Here is a 22,447-nt window from a genome sequence, read left to right on the forward strand (position 1 = left end):
GAATATCCAAACCCCTCAATTGTCCCCAATTTTGGCTCAAAATGTTGCTCTCCTCTAATAATCCCTCCTCCAAAATGGCAATTTTGGAAGAAAATGTGGAGGGTTTACAATTATATATAACTGTAATGATCAGAGTTATAGATTACTTTTATTTCAGAAATGCATGTAGATGCTCTTATTCTGTTAGCTGCTCAAGTTAATGTTAATACTAAAAAGGTGTCCCTTTTTGACAGGTATTTTTGCATCACATTTTGGTCCATTTTTCATAAACTTGTGGTTTTCTGGCAAATTAGTGGCAAGTCATTAAAGATTGAAGTTAGAAAATAATGGCAGACATTTGTTTCAGATTTTATACCCTTCAGAAAATTTGTACTAATGCAAGATCTACTACTGTTCTATTATCTAAGTTAATAAGAGCAATATTTAAACATTGGCCTTATTTTTGGGCCTGTGTCCCACTTCTAGTTCTATGTATGGCTTTGTCCAGATTTCTTGCTCTGAAGTTGAGAGGTATGAGTGTCAAGAGCCATCACTGTGACATTTCAAATTATGACATACTTATTGCACCCCACCCCCCATTGTAGTGGCTCTGGATGTGTCCAAGGAAGGCAAGGAACAGTTATGCAGTGTAAGTGTGCAGAGTATTCCCCCATCCAAGGTGGATCACAAATATGACCGTGGCTTTTCATCTGTCCTTGATTTTGCAGAATGTTCTGGTTTTCTATCAGATTTTTATACTGTTGATTTATGCTTCTTATTATTCAGGAACTGCATGCTGCACAGTGCCCTGTTGCTCTGTTTAAGTAGCCATGGTTTAATGAACATCAGGTAAGCTTGTCGGAGATTCTAAGATGCAAGTAAGCTTTAGTAAGCATATTGTTAAAGAATTACCAGCATTGAAAGCCTTTTTGTTGTTGCCATGCAGAGAATATTTACATAACTAGATAATGTATAAGCCTTGGGTATTGAAATGCATATGACAATATTTGTAATAAAAGGACAGGATTACAGTATTTTCAGAAGCTCATTACATTTTATTGGAGACCAGTGTCTTATAGCAGTGTCTCTGTGTTAGTACACTTGTAGTTGGGTGGCTTTAATGGTATATGGTAAATAAGCATTGCTACCTTACTTAAAAGCCAAGCCCTGCAACAACTAGTTAAGCTCCACTTTGAAGTCAAAACACAACAGCTCTGGTGGGTAAATGTACTCTGTAGTAATCAAAAAAAGGCAAATGTTTGAAATAACTACAGCTTATGTGCAAACACAATAGGTAGTGATGAAACAATGCTCTGCTAAAAATGCTTTAATGCTCCACATTGCTGAGCTTCAGATCACAGTTATCACTGGCTACCAGGATTTCACCCACTTCAGATCAAGCACAGTGCCATTCAGTGTAACCTTCCCAGAACTAATTCAAGTCTGACCAGAATTATTTGGGGTGTGTGTGTGTATACAAGAGGGAGGTAGCATACCCCTCAGCTGTCCAGGTTTTTGCATAATGTCCAGATTTTTGCCCCATATTCCTCCTAAAAAGGATTGCAGTTGCTAGATAATGAGACATTTCAGTTTTAGATGACATTTAGAAAAATGCATACTAACACAAATCCTGTTACTCTTGCAATTTTCTAAGTTTGAGAGCCATATTTATAATCTGTCCCTATTTATTTTAGGCTTTGTCCAGATTTCTTGCACTAAGGTTGAGGCCTTGATGGGTGTGGTATGTTTGTGAGAGAGAAAGTGAAATGCCCAAGTTAGAGTTAGCAGGTGGAATTCAAGTGCATTTTCAAGGAACTGCGAGTTTTAAGGGAAGCAAAGTTTATTGCTGCTCATGCCAAGTCTATTTACAATGTGCAACTGTTTTGTTTAGCAAATGGTATCTCTATTGTGGTATAAAGTTTTAAAGCTATGTTAGTAGCACCACAAGTAGAATACTTGCATCTTAATGTAAAGGCTTGAGGTTCTATTCCTATAGCACGTACATTTGTATGCTGCAGTCCTGAGGATGTCCTCCTTTGGATGAGATGCCTAATAACTATGAACCTGTTTTTCAGCTTGCCATCCATTTTCTATTGCAATATACCAGCTTACCATTTTTTTAATTTAACATAGGCAATTTATTCTTTGACGGCAGCAGGCACTGAATTTGTAGATGAAACACTGAAATATACAGTTTTCTAGCAACAACATCATTATTTTCATATATCTTTAATGTGGAATTATTCAGATAACTTTTACTTCGGCAGAGACACTCAAAAGTGCTGCTATATAATACAAGGGATATAATTCAATTATATATTATAATTAATACAATCAGGTAAATCAAAACTTTTGCATGGCCCTAACAGTGTGCAAGGAGCCTATTGCTTGAAAACATTTCAAAGGTAAATAACCTGCCACTGGCCAGATGCATTTTCTTTGAATGTGGGTTTCAATGCTGTTTCATCGAATGTGAGTTTCAAAAGTAGAGAAGCTTTAATGCCAAGTCTGTTTTCATTGTAAGACTATTGCTTTGTTTAGGTTTAGTAAATGTCTCAGTGTTTCGGCTATAATATTAATGTAAAATGTACTACATAGTGCAGTTAATGCACTCCGCATTTAATATGTATAACTTTACTGAAGCTTTTGCTTCAATACACATTTTGCACATTGTCATACTAATTTGGTATTTGTACCCATGAAGCTTTTCTCCCCAGGGATCTGCTGAAAAGGGGTTTTAATTCCCAGTCGGACTTTCTTGGTAAAAAAAAAGGTTGCTAGTTTTCAACACTTGCTGCCATTTAAATACACAAAATGTTTCAGGAGCACAATGTCAAATGTTGGAATTGTGCCAAGTTAACTATATTCTTAAGTAATACAGGCTAGCTCTGGTTTACTTTATTAAAAAAGTAAAAATTTTCTTATTCTTAACTCGTATCCATGTGTATGCAAGAGTTATAAAATGCAAGCACTGCTTAAAAGTAGCATCCCCTGCAGCGTACTTTTTTTTAACAAGACCATTTGTAAGACTATGTTGCCAGCGATGTTAAGGACCAGTTAATTTTATTGCAAATCCTTGATGTGGGACTTGCAGCAACAATATTTGCAAGAAATAATACGCCTATCATTAGAACAGTTATGTATTACTTCTAAAACTTAAATATTACTCCTTGCAAAGAAATTGCTTATTAGACCAACACTGCAAGATTAACTTTTTTTTTTAAATAACAAACCTATTTGTGACTACTTAGATTAAATCCATTTAAACAATGTCAATATTGCCAACGAATACGATACAGTTTCTTTGGTCTGAGAAGAGTGACCTTGGTTTGGGCAACTATAAATACACACATTTGAGAAAAGACTGAAAAACATTTTGGAGCACATTAGCTTTTCTTTGTACTTAACTATCTAGGGTGAAGGATTTTCTCTCTCTTAATATACAAGGATCTGCAATTATGGAGATACAGTGATTTGCATTCATATCTGTGGGAGCCATATCTGTGATTCTTACTGCAGTAAATTTGCAAATGATGAAGCATGTCTAGTGGTGCTTCTATTCAAAGTGACACTTCTAGGTGTTGGACTCACTAAGTAACTAGTGACCTGCTTGACAGACAACTACTGGCAATAAACACAGAATATAAATAAACATACTCTATTAACACTGCAGATCCTTCCCCTCATAAAACATTAATTTTGACCTGACTGCAACCCACTCAACCTAGGCTCAACTAGTAATCTGACAACTAGAGGGCCACATGTGGGAGGGTGGGAGCCAACAGCAGATACCATCATACCCATCTTGGGAGGAAGGCAGCCCAGACAACTGCACAATAGCTCTTATCAGAGGCAGAATGCCAACCATACAGCAGTCGGGCCAAGCCATTCACAACCAAACTATGCATAATATAGCAATCACATTAGGGAGATATACAGGGCATGCACTTGCAATGGGGCACCATTTTCAGAGTCCATGGATATCAGGCAGACAGCTAGACCAGAAGAAAGGCCAAGGAAAAAGGTATCGACCCTTCACAGTTGAGTGGATGAAGGCCCATCCACTAATCTGCATTTGTACCAGCACTCAGAGAGCATCTGGGAATGAATAAGTAGACAGATGAAAGGGGCTTGATACTAAGCAGGCACAAGGAGCAAAAACTAACTAGAAAAAAAAATTGCTGTTCAATAATTTGGAAAACATGCAGAACTGCAATTGCATGTACATCTTGAACCAGAACCATAGGCAAGTCCCAACCCTCAAACACACACAAATCCCACATTAAGTGCTAGCAAAAGAAGGAAAAGAGACACACACAGTTTTGGGTTGACTTAAGTCATTTAAAAGTTTTAGGCAAGGCTCTTAATATGTTAATTGCATAACATTACCTTGACAAGTCAATGTATTCCTAATACTGTGCAACAGTATGTGATGTTGAATTGCTTCCTTTGTATACGTTGTAAATATGTTAAATTTTTCTTAAAATTAAAAGTTTTAGGCAACTCAGTAATGATCATTAGTTATTCATCATAGTAAGATTAAAAGGGTCCTTTCCAAATACAGGTCCCTGAATACTAACAGTGTTGAGAATTATTGCACTGCACATTGGTCATCATGGCTAAACAGGCAGAAAGATTAAAAGTGATAGCGGGCAAATGTAACTGTCGAGAAGGGCACGAGTTGTAAATAAAAGACAAGGTTTCTCCCTGCTGAATAAGGCAATACAAGCATAAAAATACTGCATTCATCATATATGTTCAGATAAACGGCACAAGAATCATACCACATACTCAACTATAAAATAATTTTCTTTTTCAACACTTAATTCTAATTATGTTGCTAACTTGTGCAACTAAAAATCGCACCCATCTGACACGCAGAAGAGTAACATGGAAATACAAATGTAAACAAACTGGACAGCCCCACATTGGTATGCGTACACAACATTACAACGCTTTGGTTTTCCTAGAAAAATAATTTTTTAGTTATTCAAATTTTAGTAAAATACGAAACGGATCGCAATCGGTAACTCACAGTACTTATCTGTTGGTTTAATCACACTCGTGAATATAAATAAATAATTTCACAATGAATAACACAGAACTCAGTAGGCTACAGTTTTCTTGCATACACAAAACTCTTACATACACACACCTTTCCCCCAAATTAACTACGCAGACCATCCAAAGTATTTCTGTCACCGTAATCTGTCAAATACATCAATTACATTTTAATAATGCAGCCAAACCACCCCGGTAGGATAAAATATTAACATTCTGCATACAAGCTGCTTCCTTTTGTATGCATATAGTCAGGTATCCTGATTAAGGGAATATAATAACTAAATTACCCAAATTATTGTATGATCTCCACACAAATAAAACATTTCGAGTGTCCACCAAATCACTGCAAGAAAATAAACATCACCCCCCCCCCCTACACAATTCTTAAACATTCACAAAATAATATAATGTGCTTAAGGTAAAGACGTCAAGATATACATTCAAAAATGTATACGCTGTGAAAAGTTAAAATCCCATGAGTACATATCCACTCCTACTGTACTTATGTTTATGTTAAAACTCGCACAAATTCAGCAAAATTACTTTGTAGGACACATTCGGCCAGTTTAACACACTAAACTTTTTTTAAGTTATGCCATCATTAAAAGTATTATTCCACCAAATCACGCACTATTTACTAGGCCTATAGAATCTAAAATAGTTAAATCACCAGGTTCAAAGTGTCATCTCGTTTACATATGCCGCACAAAGTTACAAGCATAAAAAGAATACTAATGTACTAAACGAGGTAAAAAATATTACGTACTTACTTCATAAGTCAACTCATTTAAACTAAACTACTTTACCAAGATGTCAGAACTCTCAGACCACAGCAAAATTAATCATGTCATAATTTAGAAAATAAAGCCTTATCTCATAACATATAACATTTCTCCGAAGGAAGTACATAAATAAAAATCACAAAACTCTTCTGGATCAGTTACTAACCATTAATTTACTGCATGATTATTTGAACTATATAAACATTACAACAATAAGGAGAAGGGAAGTGAGACACTTCAGAATGCAATCTATTACCAAATGACAGGTAAAAACAATTAGTGGGCTCATACTTACAGTCGTCCAAGTCATCCTGCGTTTCAACAAAATATAAAGGAATCCCTGAGTTGAAGGGAAACAAAATGACATGAAATTTAGAAGCAAAAAAAAAAAAGTTTGTTGTTAAATGTAAGTAGACCAAGAAAACCTAAAGCTCCTTACCAGCCATCTTGAAATATGGAAAAGGAGGAGCTTGAGTCACTTCCTCAAATTAACCTCCTCATTCGAAAGCACTTCTATCTCCCAATACTGCCTTACTGTTACAGAACCACCAGGTCTCAGCGGTAACCCGGCGATTTACTGCAAGAAGGCCGGTAACCGGTTCGGCCTGGGGTGGGGTGGGTTTGGAGTTTGTATCACGTGATGTGTTTTGGGTTGTTTTTTTTTTTTTTTCAAGATGGCGGAATTTAATTTTATTTTGCGGACATTGTGTAGCAGATATCGGGTTCTTTCCAAGTGTTAATTATGTTTAGTAATTAAGAGAAAATTTGGTTAAGGAGTGTGGGTTGGTGTCATTTGATTTATGATATTACCTACTCCCGCGATGTGAGCATCCGTCTTTTAGTCATGGCATTAAGAGAACTGAAAGTTTGCTTGCTTGGCGTAAGTGGACTATTCTTCATTTATGTTCTTCAATTTTTTTAGTTTAAATTCTTAACCGCAGCAGTGATTTTCATATCTGAGATTATGATTTAATCAAGTAATTACTCCACATTTTGTTGTTGAGATTTTCTATGGGCGTCGGGCATATTTATCCGCATGTCTAATTTGACTTTGCTTCTTTCCCCCCACCCCCGTTAATCTTCTTTTGTAAATTTTTAATTTAGTTTTTGTTCTAATGTATGTTGTAAAGTGGGTTGAAAGCAGAGGAGCGAACAAATGGGCAAAAATCTAGATGAGCTCTGTTCAGAAGTTCGTAATCTGGTCATTTTATGTAGTTTTTTTTTCTAAACTGCATTTGATTGTGTCTGTGTCAGCAATGTAAAAATAGCAGATTGACATAAATCCAAAATGTAAATAGCAGATTGACATAAATCCAAAATGTTTTAACTGCTCGATTGTAATAGGGCAAGGTGTTAGGCTGTTGGGTTTAGACCAGTCTGGAGAAACGTGGTGTAATAAATAATTTGCAAAGTAGGAGATCTCTTTGGGTTTAGATATGAAGAAAAAGATCGTTACTGAATAAAAAGGTAACTGTCTTCAGTAACTTAATGCTTGTTCTATTAAATAGTTAACTGCTTCAGGTTTTCTGTTGCAGCGGTTTTTGTGTGTGCTGTACTCCCCCCCAGTGATGATTACCATGAAATGTGGTACACACATCAGACGTTTTCTACCCCTGAGGGGCTTAGCTAAGTCTAAAAGTGTATGTATAATCCCAAAATACTGACTGAATGATGTGCCCACCTTCATATTGTTATAGTTATGATTTATGTTGCTGCTTGTCCAAGTCTGTGAAAACTAATCTTTTATGGTGTTAATTTATAGTGCTCAACAAATTAGCAAATACATGTACTATGAAATGACTACCAGTTATCAATGTTGTGGATCAACAATAACTGTTGCATTCAGTTTCTGCAGACTAGTGATAGTTGTGTGCAAAGCTGAAATAGTAAAGTGAGGAGCAAGCTAGAAGTGTGTTTAATGTAGCTTAATTCAGGAATCTAAATAGATTCATGTTCTAAACTAACTTTCACATATTGTACAGAAATAACCAAATCGAAAGCAAATACTGTGCGTGCTGCGTTTTTATAGAATCTCTTCTGTGAAGCTGCCTCTTTGTTAGCCAAGTAGAATGATTGCTTGGCAAAACTTTGTCTTACTAACTCTGTCCCTTGTATAGTGAAATTTATCCTGTTCACTGTGTAATTGTGCTATATACCACCAAATGTAACCAAAGTGAATTGTGTATGAAAACAATTTTGTAATGCATTTAATACAAGCTTTCTGTTGTACAGCTACAGTGTATATGGAAACACTTTTTATAATGTATTACTATAACCAATACTGTTTTTAGTGAAGCTTTATCCCCAAGCCTCCACTGAAAATGGGCAACCTGCCAGTTAGACTTTCCCAGTAAGCAAAGGTAAAATAAATAAATGTTTACTGTCGGAAACACTGGTCTTGTATTTTTGGATAGAAATTTGTCTCTTGATATTTTTCCTCATAAAGTGGAACATTGTTGCTGCCCTACTCTGTTTACTTGGTACCACCTGACTTTAGAACAGTTTACAGACTTTACTGTTTATCCTCCTTAAATAAACTTGAATTTTTAATGCTGCTTTTCAATGCATCAGTTTCATGTTTACTCCACAGCTTATCCCACGTTTTGTCCCTCCCCCAGTCAGACAAGTTTTCTGTATGAGGTATGAATGTCCCCAGGTAGTGATACAGTTGTAGAAGTTCCTGTTCTGTGAATGGGATGTGAGTTATGCTGTTGTTTCTAAGTTGTACGCATTTTGTATACTGCATCTTTGCCTGTGTGCTGTGCTTATAATTGATTTGTATGTTTATCGTAACCAAGTTGCCCTTGACAAGGAGTGGCATTGGGCAGGGCTGTGTAGGTCCTGTCCTTGGGTAATCATTTCATAAGACCACTGGGAAATAACATCTGCAGTTTTTTCACAGTTTTCATCGCTCTCCTAAACTTTCCTTAAATTCAATGTAAAGGCCAAAGATTTTTTGTATATCTAGTAATATTAATAGTAATACATCTTCAACAATTTATATAAAATTCTTTACTTTAATGAAAAATAAAAAGATAGTTGTGTTTTTAATGAAATGTTTTATAGTAAAGAGTTAAAACAGCAGGTTTCATTAGTGAAGGGGTTGAGATGAGAATTGATCTAGTTCATCTTTCTTGGCTGCATGTCATAATCCTTGATTATGTGAACACACTGCCCCAAAGACCTCTCAGTGATGTAGAGCATTAAAATAGTAGATGCAGGAAGAGACGAAAATATTGCCATTCATCTTTAGGGTACAGGCACATTTTTCTTTCTCCGAAAGGGAGAATTTAAAAAATGTTGGAAGCATATTATGTGTTTTAGATGGCACAGTTGCTTAAGTCATGGGGTATGTTTGTATGCATTGAGTGTATGTTTGTTTATGCCCCAGTTACACATTTGTGAACATATGTGCATTTTATGTATATTATATGTATTATATGTACATATGTAAAGTTTAAAATTGAATGTGTATGTATGTATTGTCTGGCTCTTTACTAATGAGATTTTCCAAGAAAGCTGTGCCATTTAATCACCCTGTGTTTGTTCTGCAGACCAAGGTGATGTTTATATTGGTGGTTGCTAAGAGTTTTGAGGTTTAAATGTTACTAAGAATTGTGGTGTTTGGGTGGATCGCAGCTTCCCTAACTGATGCATTAATGAAGTTTAATCACCAAAACCGAAATTAGTAGTTGACTAACTCTCCATTGTAATTTGATAAAGATGGAGTACCTGAAAGAATGCCTAGTAAGCTTGTGCTAAACTGTTAGTAGACAGTAATGTGTAGAGGTGTTGAAGATGTAGTATGCAAGTCTAATTTTGCACTGTATTTAATTAAAGAAAATGGGGAAAAAATGCAGTGCACATTTGCTTTAGTAGCCTATATGATACAAGTTGAATGTAGAAAGCTGTACTGGGAGATAGTGGATTTATACACTGAAGCTTATACTATGTGTTCCATATTTTCTAGTGGCAATTCTTGGTAGTCGATGGGCAGGACGCATTTTAAATTTGTGATGGACTGGAAGCACTGGCAAAGTATGGTTGGGGGGTTATCTAATGATAGTTGTTGCTTGGCAGATGCAAGAAGGATCTCTGGAATTACTTTAGGACCTGTACATGGCTTTCTTTGAACAAACCAAGACTTGACTTCATTATTTACTAACCTTACTTTTTGGGAGGGAACATTTGGCTTGCCTATTAGTGTTTCAAGGCTTTTAGAACTCTCTACATGACCAGATGACTGTATTCTTTCAGTGGTTTGAAGTTGAAACCATTCAAAATACATGTCAGTGTCATGGCAGTATTCAGGTACAGGGATTTGTAAAAGAAGAAAAAAAAATCCTCCTTGAAATTCAAAGAGGGTTGAGTAGAGGTGCCATGGTTCAAGCCATACTTTCCATCCTCTCTGCAATCATCCTGGACATCAGTAGAGAATACTTTCCCACAAGAATTGATGTATATTATAGTGTGGCTGAAGGGTTTTTTTAAACTTGATGTCTACTTAGTATGGTCTTTGAGCTGTAGTATGTTGATGTCTGAGCCTTTTTTGCACACATGAAGAATACCTTGTCTGTTTGTTCATTCATACATTCATAATGTGCTTAAGTAAATACTTTAACCAGGTAAATTAACTGGTCCAGGGACCATTTCTATCGATAACCCGAGCCACGATGCCAAAGAAAATAGCAAGTAAGAAGTGCACTTACGAATACTAAAGAGAAAGGAAGGCACTCAACAAAGATAGGGAAGATGTGATGCTGAATAAGTGAAACTTCTTGTAAATAACTCTAAATTTTTCTGCCTTTTTGAGTTTCTGATACCATGATGGAAATGTACTGTATTCCTATGTCAAAGTATAATTAAAGTTTGTGAAATTGTTTATCTGATTGTTAGCAAAATGTGCTCTTCACAGCACCTGCAACATGCCCAGACTAGACTTTCTGCAGCTCCTGCGGAGTTGAGTGTATCTGTAGCATATATAAATATGTAACTTATTTTGGCACATTCAGTTGCTATTTGTTTTCCATTCCCACTTGACACTGTGCTTCTGCTAAACTAAGCAGGGAAGTCGTCTTATATTTGCCTGTTTGGTTTGGATCTGGTGAGTTCAACAGATGTATATGCAGTCCTACGGTTGCAAATGTGTACATATAATCAGTTTTGAGGAGGCTCATACCGCCTTCAGAATGAGGAATATATAATCTTGGTACACAGCATTTTGTTTTTTTATAAGCTTGAAGCATTTTTCTCACTTTCTGTCCACCTGGTCCAATACCTTTTGTCCAACTGGTCCAGTACATTTTGGGGCTAATCACCCCAAAAACTGTAAGTTAAATTAAGAGCACACTGGTTTATAGCTTGGTCTTTGTTCTTGGGTGTCAGTGCTGTTTTCAGTATTGATTTTGGTTTCTTTGTTGAGATTTTTTTTGTACACACTTCATGTTTTATTGTTGATCCTTTATCAAGTAATAAATATTTATAAACTCTCTCCCGCTCAAGTTTCTTTTATATCACATTCCTGTCCCGAACTCATTCTTGATGCTGCAACTTCCCTGCTTTAAATACTGTTCTTGCACATCTATCAAGACCCAAGTGCGATTCTCGTATCATCTGAGAAAGCTTGCCTTTGACCACTTGCAGTTGTAGTTTCAGTTGCTCATCTGATGAATTATACAGTTATAAATTCTCTGCAAAAGAAGATTAAATCTTTTACACTTGAAGTCCAATTAAGTCATGGTTATAATCTGTTAAGTAGACAGCTTAATGGGTTAAGGGTAAGCCAAAAGAGCATTGGTGACATTCACTCGTATCCCCTATAGTGCGTTTTTTAGGCAATGCCAAACTGAAAGTACTTCCGCCATAGCAAATCAAAACCAAGAAAATCTATAAAGGTATTACTGCTCAATACTAGGAGTCTAAACAAAAAACTCCACTCCCTAGAAGGCAAATTTTCTATTTCCCATCCACTCATCAAGATTTCTCTTGAAGAGGGCCAGTGAGGTTCTGCTTGACATGCATAGGAAGGCTGTTCCATAGCATGGGCAGTCTCTGGGTTATGAGCCTGTCCCTCCAGCTTGTTTTGTTGATTGTGTTAATGAGGATGAGGTTTCTGGAGCATGTAATGCGGAGGGATTGGGATTTCTTTTGATGTAGCATTTCTAACTGAGCTGGGTCAGACATGGCTTTGTAAGTCAAGCGGAGATCACCTCTAAGTGATATGAGGCAGAGAATAGTTGGAGTTTTGAGTCTGTCCATATAGGACAAGTGTTTAAGGTCTAAGATCCTCCTTTGTGAGGTATTTTTGCGGCCTCTCCAGTTGTAGGTGTCTAGTGAGGTACATGCCAAATGGGGCATTGTACTCTGGCCTAATGAGGGAAGAGTAGAGGGAGGAGACGGTGACCTCTTTTTCTTCCTGGATGCAAAACCCTTAGTAAATGTGCCACATAGGACTTTCTGACCATAGTGACAATGTGGTGGTCAAGAGAGGTTGCTGTCCACCTGTTCCCAGATCTCCTCTTATGATGCCTTCTGTGTTCAGTGGACTACCATCAATGTGGTAATTCATGGGAACAGTTTTTTTTCCCAATGGGAATGACTACAACACTTTTGGCATTTTGAGCTTAAGGCCATGGTTCTGATACCAGTCATTGGTCTCAGTGAGGCCTTTCTGTAGGATGTCAACATCACTTGGGGAGTTAATTATGGCTCCCAACTTGCAATTGTCTGCGAACTTTGACAGCCAGAGTCCCTTTGTGTTGGCCTGAACTTCAGAGAAGTAGATGCCAAACGGGAGGACCCAGGACCAAACCTTGTCGGACTCCACTCATGACTGGTCGACAGTCTGACTTGGAGTCAGCTACTTTCACAATGTGGGTTCCATCTGTGAGCCAGTTTGCAACCCACCTAGTGATATAGGGGTTGATGCCTAGCTTATTGAGTGTATCTATTATTCCTGAGTGGGGGATGGTATCAGAGGCCTTGGCCAGATCAAGGTAGGCTGTATGAACCACCTTGCCTTCATCTACAGCTCTGGTGACTGACTCGAAGTCGACCAGGTTGAGCAGGCATGATCTACCTTTCACAAAACTAAACTGTGTGGGATCCAGAGTTTGGAGGTTCCCTATATCTTTGTTTATTAGGTCCATGATGATGCGTTCCTTTGCTTTACATATCAGACTTGTCAGGCTAATGGGGCGATAGTTCCCAGGGTCTGTAGGCAGTCCTCCTTTGTGGAGAGGGATGACTGTAACAGTGCGGCATTTGGTAGGGACAAAGCCTGAGGTGAGGCTGTGATTGAACAGGGCACACAGGTGAGGTGCCAGTTCACTCTGTAGTTCATGTAGAACACAGCCAGGGATATTGTCGGGTCCCACAAAAGCTGTATTGGCCTCTGACAGTGCTGTTTTAACCTGTGCAGCAGTAATGCTGGGTGCCTGGCAATCTACTGGTGTTTGTGATTGGCCCTTTGGTGGGGGAGAGCAGAGTAAAGTTGGTACTGAATCTGTTGGCTCGGTATAGGAGGTGCCATTGTGCAACAGCTCCGAGCAAATCTGGGAATTGCCGTGGAGATTCTTTACATAACTATAGAAGGCCTTGTGGTTGTCTTTACTATCTGCTGCAATTATGTTCTCATAGCTAGCTTTAGAGGATTTGATAAGGGATCTCTACTTTTTATTGAGGCTAAGGGAGTTTTTCCGGTCTTGGGACTTCACCTTATTTCTCATCAGTTTCCTCCTCCCTGTTGTAGAGTTTATGGCAGGGGACCACCAGATTGGCTTCCTTTTTTTGGAGGAGAACGTCTTTGTTCTATTTGGTATGGTGAGATCCATGCATTTGTGTATGTGTTCATACAGGGCATTAGTGTATGATTCGACGGTCATGCAGCTGTTCTCCAATTGCATGGGTGCAGTGAAGTTGGCCACCTCTTTTTAGGAGCCCAAAGTTAGCTTTGGAGAAGTTTTTCATGGTGGCAACTTTTGCAGTTGGGGGGGGGGGTGGATTTCCAAGGTGACTAGTTTGTGGTCTGCTCTAACCAGGGAGGAGTTGACTATTGGTACAGAGCAACTGTCACCCATGTTAGTAATGACCAGGTCAAGGATGTTGCTACCTCGAGTGGGGGTAAGAATGAGCTGGTCCAAGGCATTGGAATTAATGAATTCCAGGAAACGTTGGGCAAGTGTATTGGTAAAATGAGTAGTTTTCCCGGTTAATGGAGGGGTAGTTGAAGTTGCCCAGTATGAGACTGTTAGGTTGGACCCTATATTTACAAAATCTTATGCAAAGCAGTTTGGATCCACATAAGGGGTGGTAAGTTGTCCTAGTGACAACCAGGTATCCCCAGATACTGGAATCAAATTAAATTATATTGCTAAAGAACTGTGCAAACTGGATCCAAACAAAGCGCAGGCAGTAGATGGAATTAGTAACAATGACCTGACAACACTTCAGCAAGAACTTAACAGTATCATTATATCCATTATTCACCAAGTCATATAAATATGGGGAGATTCCTCAAGATTGGAGACATGCGCTTAAGTCATTTTTAAGGGAAAGGTGCGTAGGACAAACCCAGAGTTATACAGACCTTTAAGTCTATCTTCATGTTGTGGAAAAATAATGGAGGAGGTAATATTGGATACGTTATTGTCAGAGCCGGACAGGTTGGGACTTGAAATCATATATCAACATGCATATGTTTAAAAACAGGTCTATTCCCACCTGTAACATGATGTTTATAACAATATAATAGCTATAAACGAAAAATTGTGTTGTGATGTATGACTGTTTAAATGCTGAATAAATTACATCACTGATCAGTACATTGGTACAACTAGGTATTGCTGTAATCTTGATAAGATGGATAGCTGTATGACTTGCAAATAGAACATGGCAAGTATCATACAACTGGACAGGTGAAATTCTTGGTTACAGGCAGTGTGTTCCACAGACATCTGTCCTAGGTCCTTAACTTTACTAAATTGACCATTTGCGCACAAGAGAATAATATACTGATAAATACATTAAAAACTAAGTACATGAGATTTGGTAGGCACAAAATGAAAAGTGAATATTTAATACAGCATACAGTGATTTGAAACTCTAGACTCATTTAAGGACCTGGATATATGGGTAGATTCAGCTATGAGTTTTTCTAATCATGTCAACCAGTTGGTTAATAGTTCTAGAACTATATGTTGTATAAAAAGATAGAAGTGTAGGAAATCAAAAATAATAAAGTTGTTTTGTTAGTTGCATTAGACCCGAATTTGAGAACTTTATGGAATAACAATATGGAAACCGTATAAGAAAATACGCATGAATAAACTGGAAAGAGTACAATGGAAATATACCAAGGGCATCCATGGATGTGAAAATTTAAGTTATGAAAGACTAAAATATCTGAACTTGTATAGTGTCTCTTATAGATACCGAAGAGGAGATCTTGTTCAGGTGTATAGGACGTTAGTGGCAACTACCTCTGGGAATGTTTGGGGTTAACAAAAAGTACTAGAGAATCATCAGACAACTTATGTAGAATGTTCTATAGAAATGAGAAGTGTATTAACTGGTTCCCTGATAGAGTAGCTGATGCATGGAACAGACTACCAAATGACATTAAAGCAAGTACTAGTTTAGATATTTTTGAGAACAGCCTGGATACTGATGGGAACAAGTGTTTTGGTATATTGGCAAGCTACAAGAGCATTAATGCCCATGCTTGAAATATTTGTATGTATGTAACAGTGCAAGGTTATAATGCCTTCCACAAATTTAGGCCAGCTACTTCACAGACAGGGACTAAAAAAATAAATAAACTTTTTTAAGTCTGGTCAAACAGGACAATGCACTCGAGCTGCTCCATGTTCAAATAACCATAGGTAAAATCCAGTCCCACTTCTTGCAAGCTATAGGTCCCCCTGTATGACCCAGGAAACGTATACCATTTATTAGAAACACTTAATCATCCAACCAAATACCATATTCATGCATGACTTTAATTACCCCACTACTAACTGGGAATCCTATACAACACTAAACGTACATGCAGAGAGATTCCTGTTTTTTGTAAACACAAACTCCCTGGACCAGATAGTCAATACACCAACCAGGTGGGTTCAGCCATACTGGATCTAGTCCTCCATTAACATGGGAGATTGCTTATCCCAGACTGTAATGTCTTCCCTGGTAAGGTCCTACCATAAAATGGTCTCCTTTTGAAGTTTTATTGACCCCCAGCTAAATCTGGAGTATTCAGGAACTATTGTAAGCCTAACCTCCTGCTATTAAATGAGAACCTGGCAAAACTTCACGCTCCCATAAACCCTGAACACTTCTACCTATGCAGAACTGTTCACATAGTCCATGTACAAGCATGTTAATAACTGCATAGAGGCAGTTGTACCCACCAGGAAGAAGTACAGAACTAACTCAAAACAAGCCATCCTGGTGGAATCACTAAAATCAGTTGGCTGTATAACCGGAGGAAGAAAATCATGGCAAAAATTAGAAGGTGCAGCACCCCAGCAGGATAAAAGAACTCTCCTCAAACTAAACAAACAACTAAGAGGGCAAATAGTCTACCAAAGTTAAATGTGAGGTAACTTTGGCCTCCCAGGCCAAGGACAACCTCAAAGCATTCACAAACAACTAAGAGGGCAAATAGTCTACCAAAGTTAAATGTGAGGTAACTTTGGCCTCCCAGGCCAAGGACAACCTCAAAGCATTCACAATCTGAAAGGCAATACACAATTGTGTGCCCAACTCTTTGTAAATGGAGCCACCTATACTGAGCCAGAAGATATAGCAAACCTCCTGGCTGATAAATTCAACTCCAACATTAGTCCTCCCCCCCCCCCCCCCAACCTTCCCTCAGCAAATATACCTCCCCCTAATATCATTAGGGAACAGGTCTTTAATGCTCTCTAAGACAAAGAACACTGCATCAGTGGACCCAGACAATATCCCAGGATGCCTTCTCAGTAGCATGAAACATGATATATCGGGGACTGTAGAATTACTATTTAGCTTCTAAACAGGCTTTTTGCCTCCTAAATAGAGAGAGGCAACAGTCAGTCCTCTGCACAAAGGTGGGCCATCTACAGGCCCTGGAAACTACAGACCCATACGTCTTGCTAGTCTTGTATGTAAAGCCATGGAAAGAAATCTCATGGAGATGATCAGAGATAATAGTAAACCTCCAGACATTGGACCAAACCCAGTTTGCTTTCATTAAGGACAGATGAAGCCTACTCAACCTGGTGGGATTTCTTTGAGAAAGTCACCAAAGCAATGGATGAGGGCAAAGTGGTTCACACTGTCTGCGTTGACCTGTCCAAGGCATTTGACACAGTACCCCACTTATTGACCAACTCAAGAGGTTGGGTACAAACCCACATATCACCTGATGGATAGCCAGCTGGCTCACAGACAGGGCCATGAGGTTAGAATTTGAGGAGTGCACCTCTACAAAGAGATCAGTCACAAGAGGAGTCTTTGAGGGAACAGTCATTGAACCGCTACTTTTTGGCATTTACTTCATAGAAGTCAAGGCAAATGTCATGGGTCACTGGCTGACTACATTTTGCATATGATTGCAAATTAGGAGCTGTCATTGAGTCCCGTTGTGACACAGATGTTCTCCAGGAGGGGCTGACATAGACAAACAACTGGTGTCCGAGCCATGGACTAGAAGGAAATGCATAGTAGTATCCTTTAGGAAGTCGTACATCCCCTGGTAGCTATCATATTGACAACACTCATTTTAGAGTTGACCCAGTAGTCAGGGACTTGGGGACACACACAGATAGTAATCTAGCCTTTGATAATCACGCGTCTACAGTGCTGAGGAAGTCTTTCTATGTTGCGTAACTTATAAACAAAGGTGTGGCATCCAAGTTCAAGGAAGATATTGTTCTACTGTATTCAGCACTTAGACCTGTCATAGAGTACAGTGCCCCTTTTGGTATGTACCTAATGAGGCATATCCAACAATTGGAACGTCCACAGACGTTCCTCACTTAAAGAATATAAGGCGTAAGTAATACCGCCTCAAGGCCCTATACTTGTATTCTGTCTCCTACAGGCTTTTGAGGGGAGATCTATGCCTGGCATACAGGGCATTGTCAGATCCCCACTCTGGACATCCTGCATATCCACAAAACAAACGGCACCAGAATTACCCATTTTAAAGACCTAAACTTTTCCTGTGATACATACCTCTCTCTCCAGCAGGTCCTATTTGTATCCCAGAGACTACCTCGTCTAGGGAACAGGCTCCCCGTCCATGTGAAGCAAAGTTCCTCCTTAACCCAATTCAAGTGCAACTTGGATGGGAAACCGGAAATTCAATTCATCCCTGGTTTGGCACCTAAGTCTCTAATGGATAAAGGTAATCTGTAAATGGTTAATCTCCCAGGCCCATGCTTACACTTATCAAGGGTATCAGAACTTGTCAGAGATTTGGGATGCTTGGTTAGGCTTAAAAAGGCCCTTGTGGTTGTTGGCCTAGTAAACATCTATGACTCTATGAAAATACCATATAAACCTCTTTATATAAATACAGAATTTTATATATAACCATATTGCACATCTCACAACAGTGTAAGATATCTCTATGGCTTAATGGAGCAGGCATCAGTAAGTGAAAGTTGCCTGGCTGGCTTAAAAAATGAGGGGGGTAGGTTACTTATGTGCATTGGGGAGTCCACTAGAAAAGATGCATTTGAATATGCATACTCCACACATGCAGAAGTAGAGGTCAGCAGTGAATCCTAAAACTTGTTAGTCGCGCAACTTTTACAGCCATTGAGCTGCCTTGTCCATTTTTTTTTTTTTTTTTTATTACCCACTTAATCCACTGCAGGATCGTTGTGGTGCAAGTTTCTGTCCAATGGAATGTGTATGTGAAAGGGCTCGGAGCAAATGGTAAAAAAATGCTGCAGACAGATTAAGGACATGAGGGCTTCCCACTGAGCTCTGTAGTCTATAACCTGTTACTGTGAGTTGCAACCGCTGGCAGTGGATGATGAAAGTGATTTTGAAGTGTTTAGTGCAAAAAGAGAATGCTTCTGAAGAAGGCGAAAGGAAAGATGACGTGATACTATATGGTTACATTAGATAATGTATTTTGCCCCCCCCCCCCCATATGCCTGTTGGCAAAATAGCCTTCACCCATTCACACATCCCATGTATTCCTCCCAAGTGCAAATGGGAGTGCTGTCCAAAGTGGATAATCCATTTAAGCAATTGTGAAGGTGTATTATGGCTTAGTTAGTATCTCTGCAATGAAGGTGTTTTATCATGGCCTAACCTCCCCAAGCAACTTTACTGTGGAGATTCTTATTGCACTCTGTATGCAAGTGAACATTTTGCCTAGCTGAGTGTTGAAGGCTACCACACCATCAGGCAGTGTGTTGGTGAGCTTAGTGTCCACTCTTGGGTAGGAAGTTTGCTTAACAGCCCCTCTTCTTAAGATATTGTTACAGTATGTGACCAGGTATGCTGTCTGTCAGGCTGTTTGCGCCTTCCTGTCTTTATTGGCTTGCAAAGCAAATCTAATCTAGTCACCTGGTTTGTTGTCCTATACACCACTGTAGCTAACAATGGATGGGATTAGGTCATGTCTTGTTGGTACACTAGTAAATAAACTGTGTGTGTGTGTGTGTGTGTGTGTGTGTGTGTGTGTGTGTGTGTGTGTGTGTGTGTGTAATACTGCTATGTATGGAGCACAAACTCACAAAACCATTTTTTTAAATGTAAAACAATCTAAATTCCTCTTTAAGGAGGTCTGATTTCCTTAAATTTTTTGAGAGGGTAATTTCTGTATGTAAGGTGGAAGTTTATTTCACAACAAAATGACCTTTTCTGTGAAGAATATGGTATTCTTCATTGTTTTATAGTGGATATCTGACATTTCCATAACTGTGCTGAGTCTTTGTAATCTTACAGAAAGCAAGGTTGCAAAACTCGTGATGGTGCACAGTTCATTGCTAAAGGCTTTAGATGTCAGCTGTGCTTTCTTCTGATTCTGTGTATGGCACATTGAAACAAGACTCTGTTCTTTTAGAATTTTTTTTCTCTGGCCTTGTGCAAGGAAAGGAATTGAGGGAGAGAGAAGTAAAATTCCAGGTTAGGCCATATAGCATTAAGCAAACATTACTATAGCACTATGACTGGGTAACGGTCTGCACTTTAGGGTCCTTGACAGTCTATGAAGTGTCTCTTTACTGTTGCATGAAAAATCCTTGATTTGTATATGTTCGGTAATTTATTTTTTTCCTTTGTTAAACAGGTAAACCCAGTAGACACCTGGTTCATGGGAACACTGCCTGGTTAGGTCACTTGTTCAGTGTCGCACAGTAAATAAATGGAGGTGGAAGGTATCGGACCCTGTACCTTCAGTACTGGAAATGGCTTATTGCAGGATAAGGCTCTAAGCTGCTAAATGCAAAACTGTTTCATTTTTAATTTGGGATATAATTGCCTTGTGACCAAAGCTTATGTTTTGTAAGCTTGTGCCTTCCACACTTGTAGACCAGTAGCCCTTGTCTGTGCAGCTAAAAGTGGATGTGTCTCAATATACATAAATAGCAAGGATTCTTCTAGGATGGTTAAACAGGATGACGTGCTGGAGTTCCTCCACGTGCAGATCACCATAGGTAAAATCCTGTATCATATCCTAGCCAGTTACAGGTCCTCCTCCATGTCGCAAGAAGCTCACAGTGCATACTTGGACCTAATGGAAACACTTAACATCCAACCTAACACTCTACTCATGGGAGACTTTAATTGCCTTCCTATAGACTTGGCATCCTACATGGCCTCAAATCTACAGGATAGAGGTTCCTGCACTCTGTATAACACCCTTGACCATGTACTGAATATGCCCACTAGAGGCTCCAGCATACTGGACGTTATGCTAACAAATATGGATCAGTGCCGCACCCCTGTTTCATCCTCCCTGGTAAGGACTGACCATTTGAAATCCAAATCCACTCCATAATCCCATTTTAAAACCAGTAACAGTTAAAAGGTAATTTGCCTTCAAGAGTTCTTTAAGGGACTGTCAAAATTCAGTGCCTCTCCATACCCCAAGAACACAGCAGTCTATGCTGACTTGCTCTCAGAAACTCTATGCAACTATGTCAGTGGCTATGCAGAAGCTACGTTATCTACCAGAAGCCAGCTCAGGGCTGCCCCCAGCTCAATTGCCATGGTGGCATCCCAAATTTAAACAGGATATACAACAAAAGGGAAAAAGTTTATGGCAAAAATCAGGAAGCGTAATTCCTATTAAGATAAATTCTCTCTCTAAGCTAGACAACTAAGGGAGCTAATTAGGTCAAGAAAAAAGCCGCCTTTTGAGGTTGATAGCCTCCCAGGTGAATAACCATAAGACCTTCTTCAACAATGTTAGAAACCTCAAGGGCAGCACACAAACTGATGGTCAATGATGCCACATTCACCGAACCCATCTTAAACGGAGAGAGGGAGGAGCGCAGGCAGTAGATTATAGGGACCACTCTGATCTGTGACGGGAATTTTTGGTAGAGTTGTGGACCAATGGTTTGCACTACTAAAATGGATGATGGAGAAAAATGCTGTGGAGCAATTCAAAAGGGAGTGGGCAGTGGAGAAAAGGTGACGGGAAAGATATAAAAGGAGGACTGTTAAAAAAAAAAAAAAAAAAAAAAAAAAACAGAAATGTTTTATTTCTGCTATTAAGAGCTGTAATGTAATGTTACTCTTGACTCCAAATTGGGTGGTGCAGAGGTGCAGCGGTTAATGTTGTCGCCTCTCGGCAAGAGGTTCTCTGGTTCAGTTCTCGGCTGGGGTGCCTTCTGTGCAGAGTCTGCTTGTCCACCATGTGTTTGCATGGGTTTCCTCTGGGTGCTCCAGTTTCCTTCTACATTCCAAAGATGGACATGCATTTGTAGTGTTTCTTCCTGGGCCTCCTCTGAAAAGCCTGTCAACAAATGTTAAATAAAATTTTTGACCTGATTATTGTGGATCTGCTGTATTGCACTCTGAAAGGATACTTGCCATTGACTTCTTGTGGGTTGTTGAGTAACTGGTGTGTTTTAAAGTTTATAAACTTTCTACCACTATCATCGTTCTATTAATTTTTGATTATTTTTCTTGTACAGGGTTGATTTGGGGGGGGGGGGGGTTAAGAGTGTATCCGAACAGCCATGGGGTGAAAAACATTCACATGTGCACTGGACAAGGTGCTAGTCTGTTGCCAAGCATTCATATGCACACACGGTCACAGGTGTACAGCAAGTTTGGGAGTATCAGTTCACCAACTGCATGTCTGTGGGAAGAAGCTGGAGCACTTGGAGAAAACCTGCACACTTCAAGAAGTACATACAAACTCCACACACAAGGTACCCCAGCTGAGAATTTAAGCTAAGGCTGTGTTGCTCTGAGGTGGCAGTTCTTCTTGTTGCACAACGTATCCTATGACGCACAGTTCTAGATACAGTACCTCTCATTTTACTTGTTTCAGAAGTAGAACACCATGTTTTAACTTCTTGATTCATTTTTACTGCCACTAGTTTTTTCCTACTCAAGTTTCCTGATTCTTTTTTTGTGTGTTGTCTAGGCTGTATTTTTCTTGG

General features: G+C 39.0%; 2 protein-coding genes across 5 annotated transcripts in view; one reads left to right on the forward strand and one right to left on the reverse strand.

Annotated features, from left to right (window-relative positions):
- Nucleotides 1–6,408, reverse strand: part of LOC122816964 (serine/threonine-protein phosphatase 4 regulatory subunit 1-like) — a 1,601,647-nt gene extending 1,595,239 nt beyond the window's left edge. For 2 of the 4 annotated variants that reach the window (XM_044090067.1, XM_044090066.1), the window contains exons 1-2: nt 6,265–6,407; nt 6,121–6,165 (exon numbers count right to left, since the gene is read on the reverse strand). In XM_044090067.1, coding sequence (XP_043946002.1) covers nt 6,121–6,165; nt 6,265–6,271 — 52 coding nt within the window. In that variant the 5' untranslated portion in view covers nt 6,272–6,407. Of the gene's footprint in view, nt 1–6,120; nt 6,166–6,264 lie in introns of those variants that run through there. The other 2 variants (XM_044090068.1, XM_044090069.1) reach the window with 2 other exon arrangements.
- An 88-nt stretch (nt 6,409–6,496) lies between these two features.
- RAB22A (RAB22A, member RAS oncogene family) overlaps nt 6,497–22,447 on the forward strand; it is a 596,809-nt gene continuing 580,858 nt past the window's right edge. Inside the window, exon 1 of the mRNA XM_044090072.1 lies at nt 6,497–6,705. Coding sequence (XP_043946007.1) covers nt 6,670–6,705 — 36 coding nt within the window. The 5' untranslated portion in view covers nt 6,497–6,669. The remainder of the gene's footprint in view (nt 6,706–22,447) is intronic.

The sequence above is a fragment of the Protopterus annectens genome, chromosome 12.part0, assembly GCF_019279795.1.
Source record: "Protopterus annectens isolate FY-2018-M chromosome 12.part0, PAN1.0, whole genome shotgun sequence".
Lineage (NCBI taxonomy): Eukaryota > Metazoa > Chordata > Ceratodontiformes > Protopteridae > Protopterus > Protopterus annectens.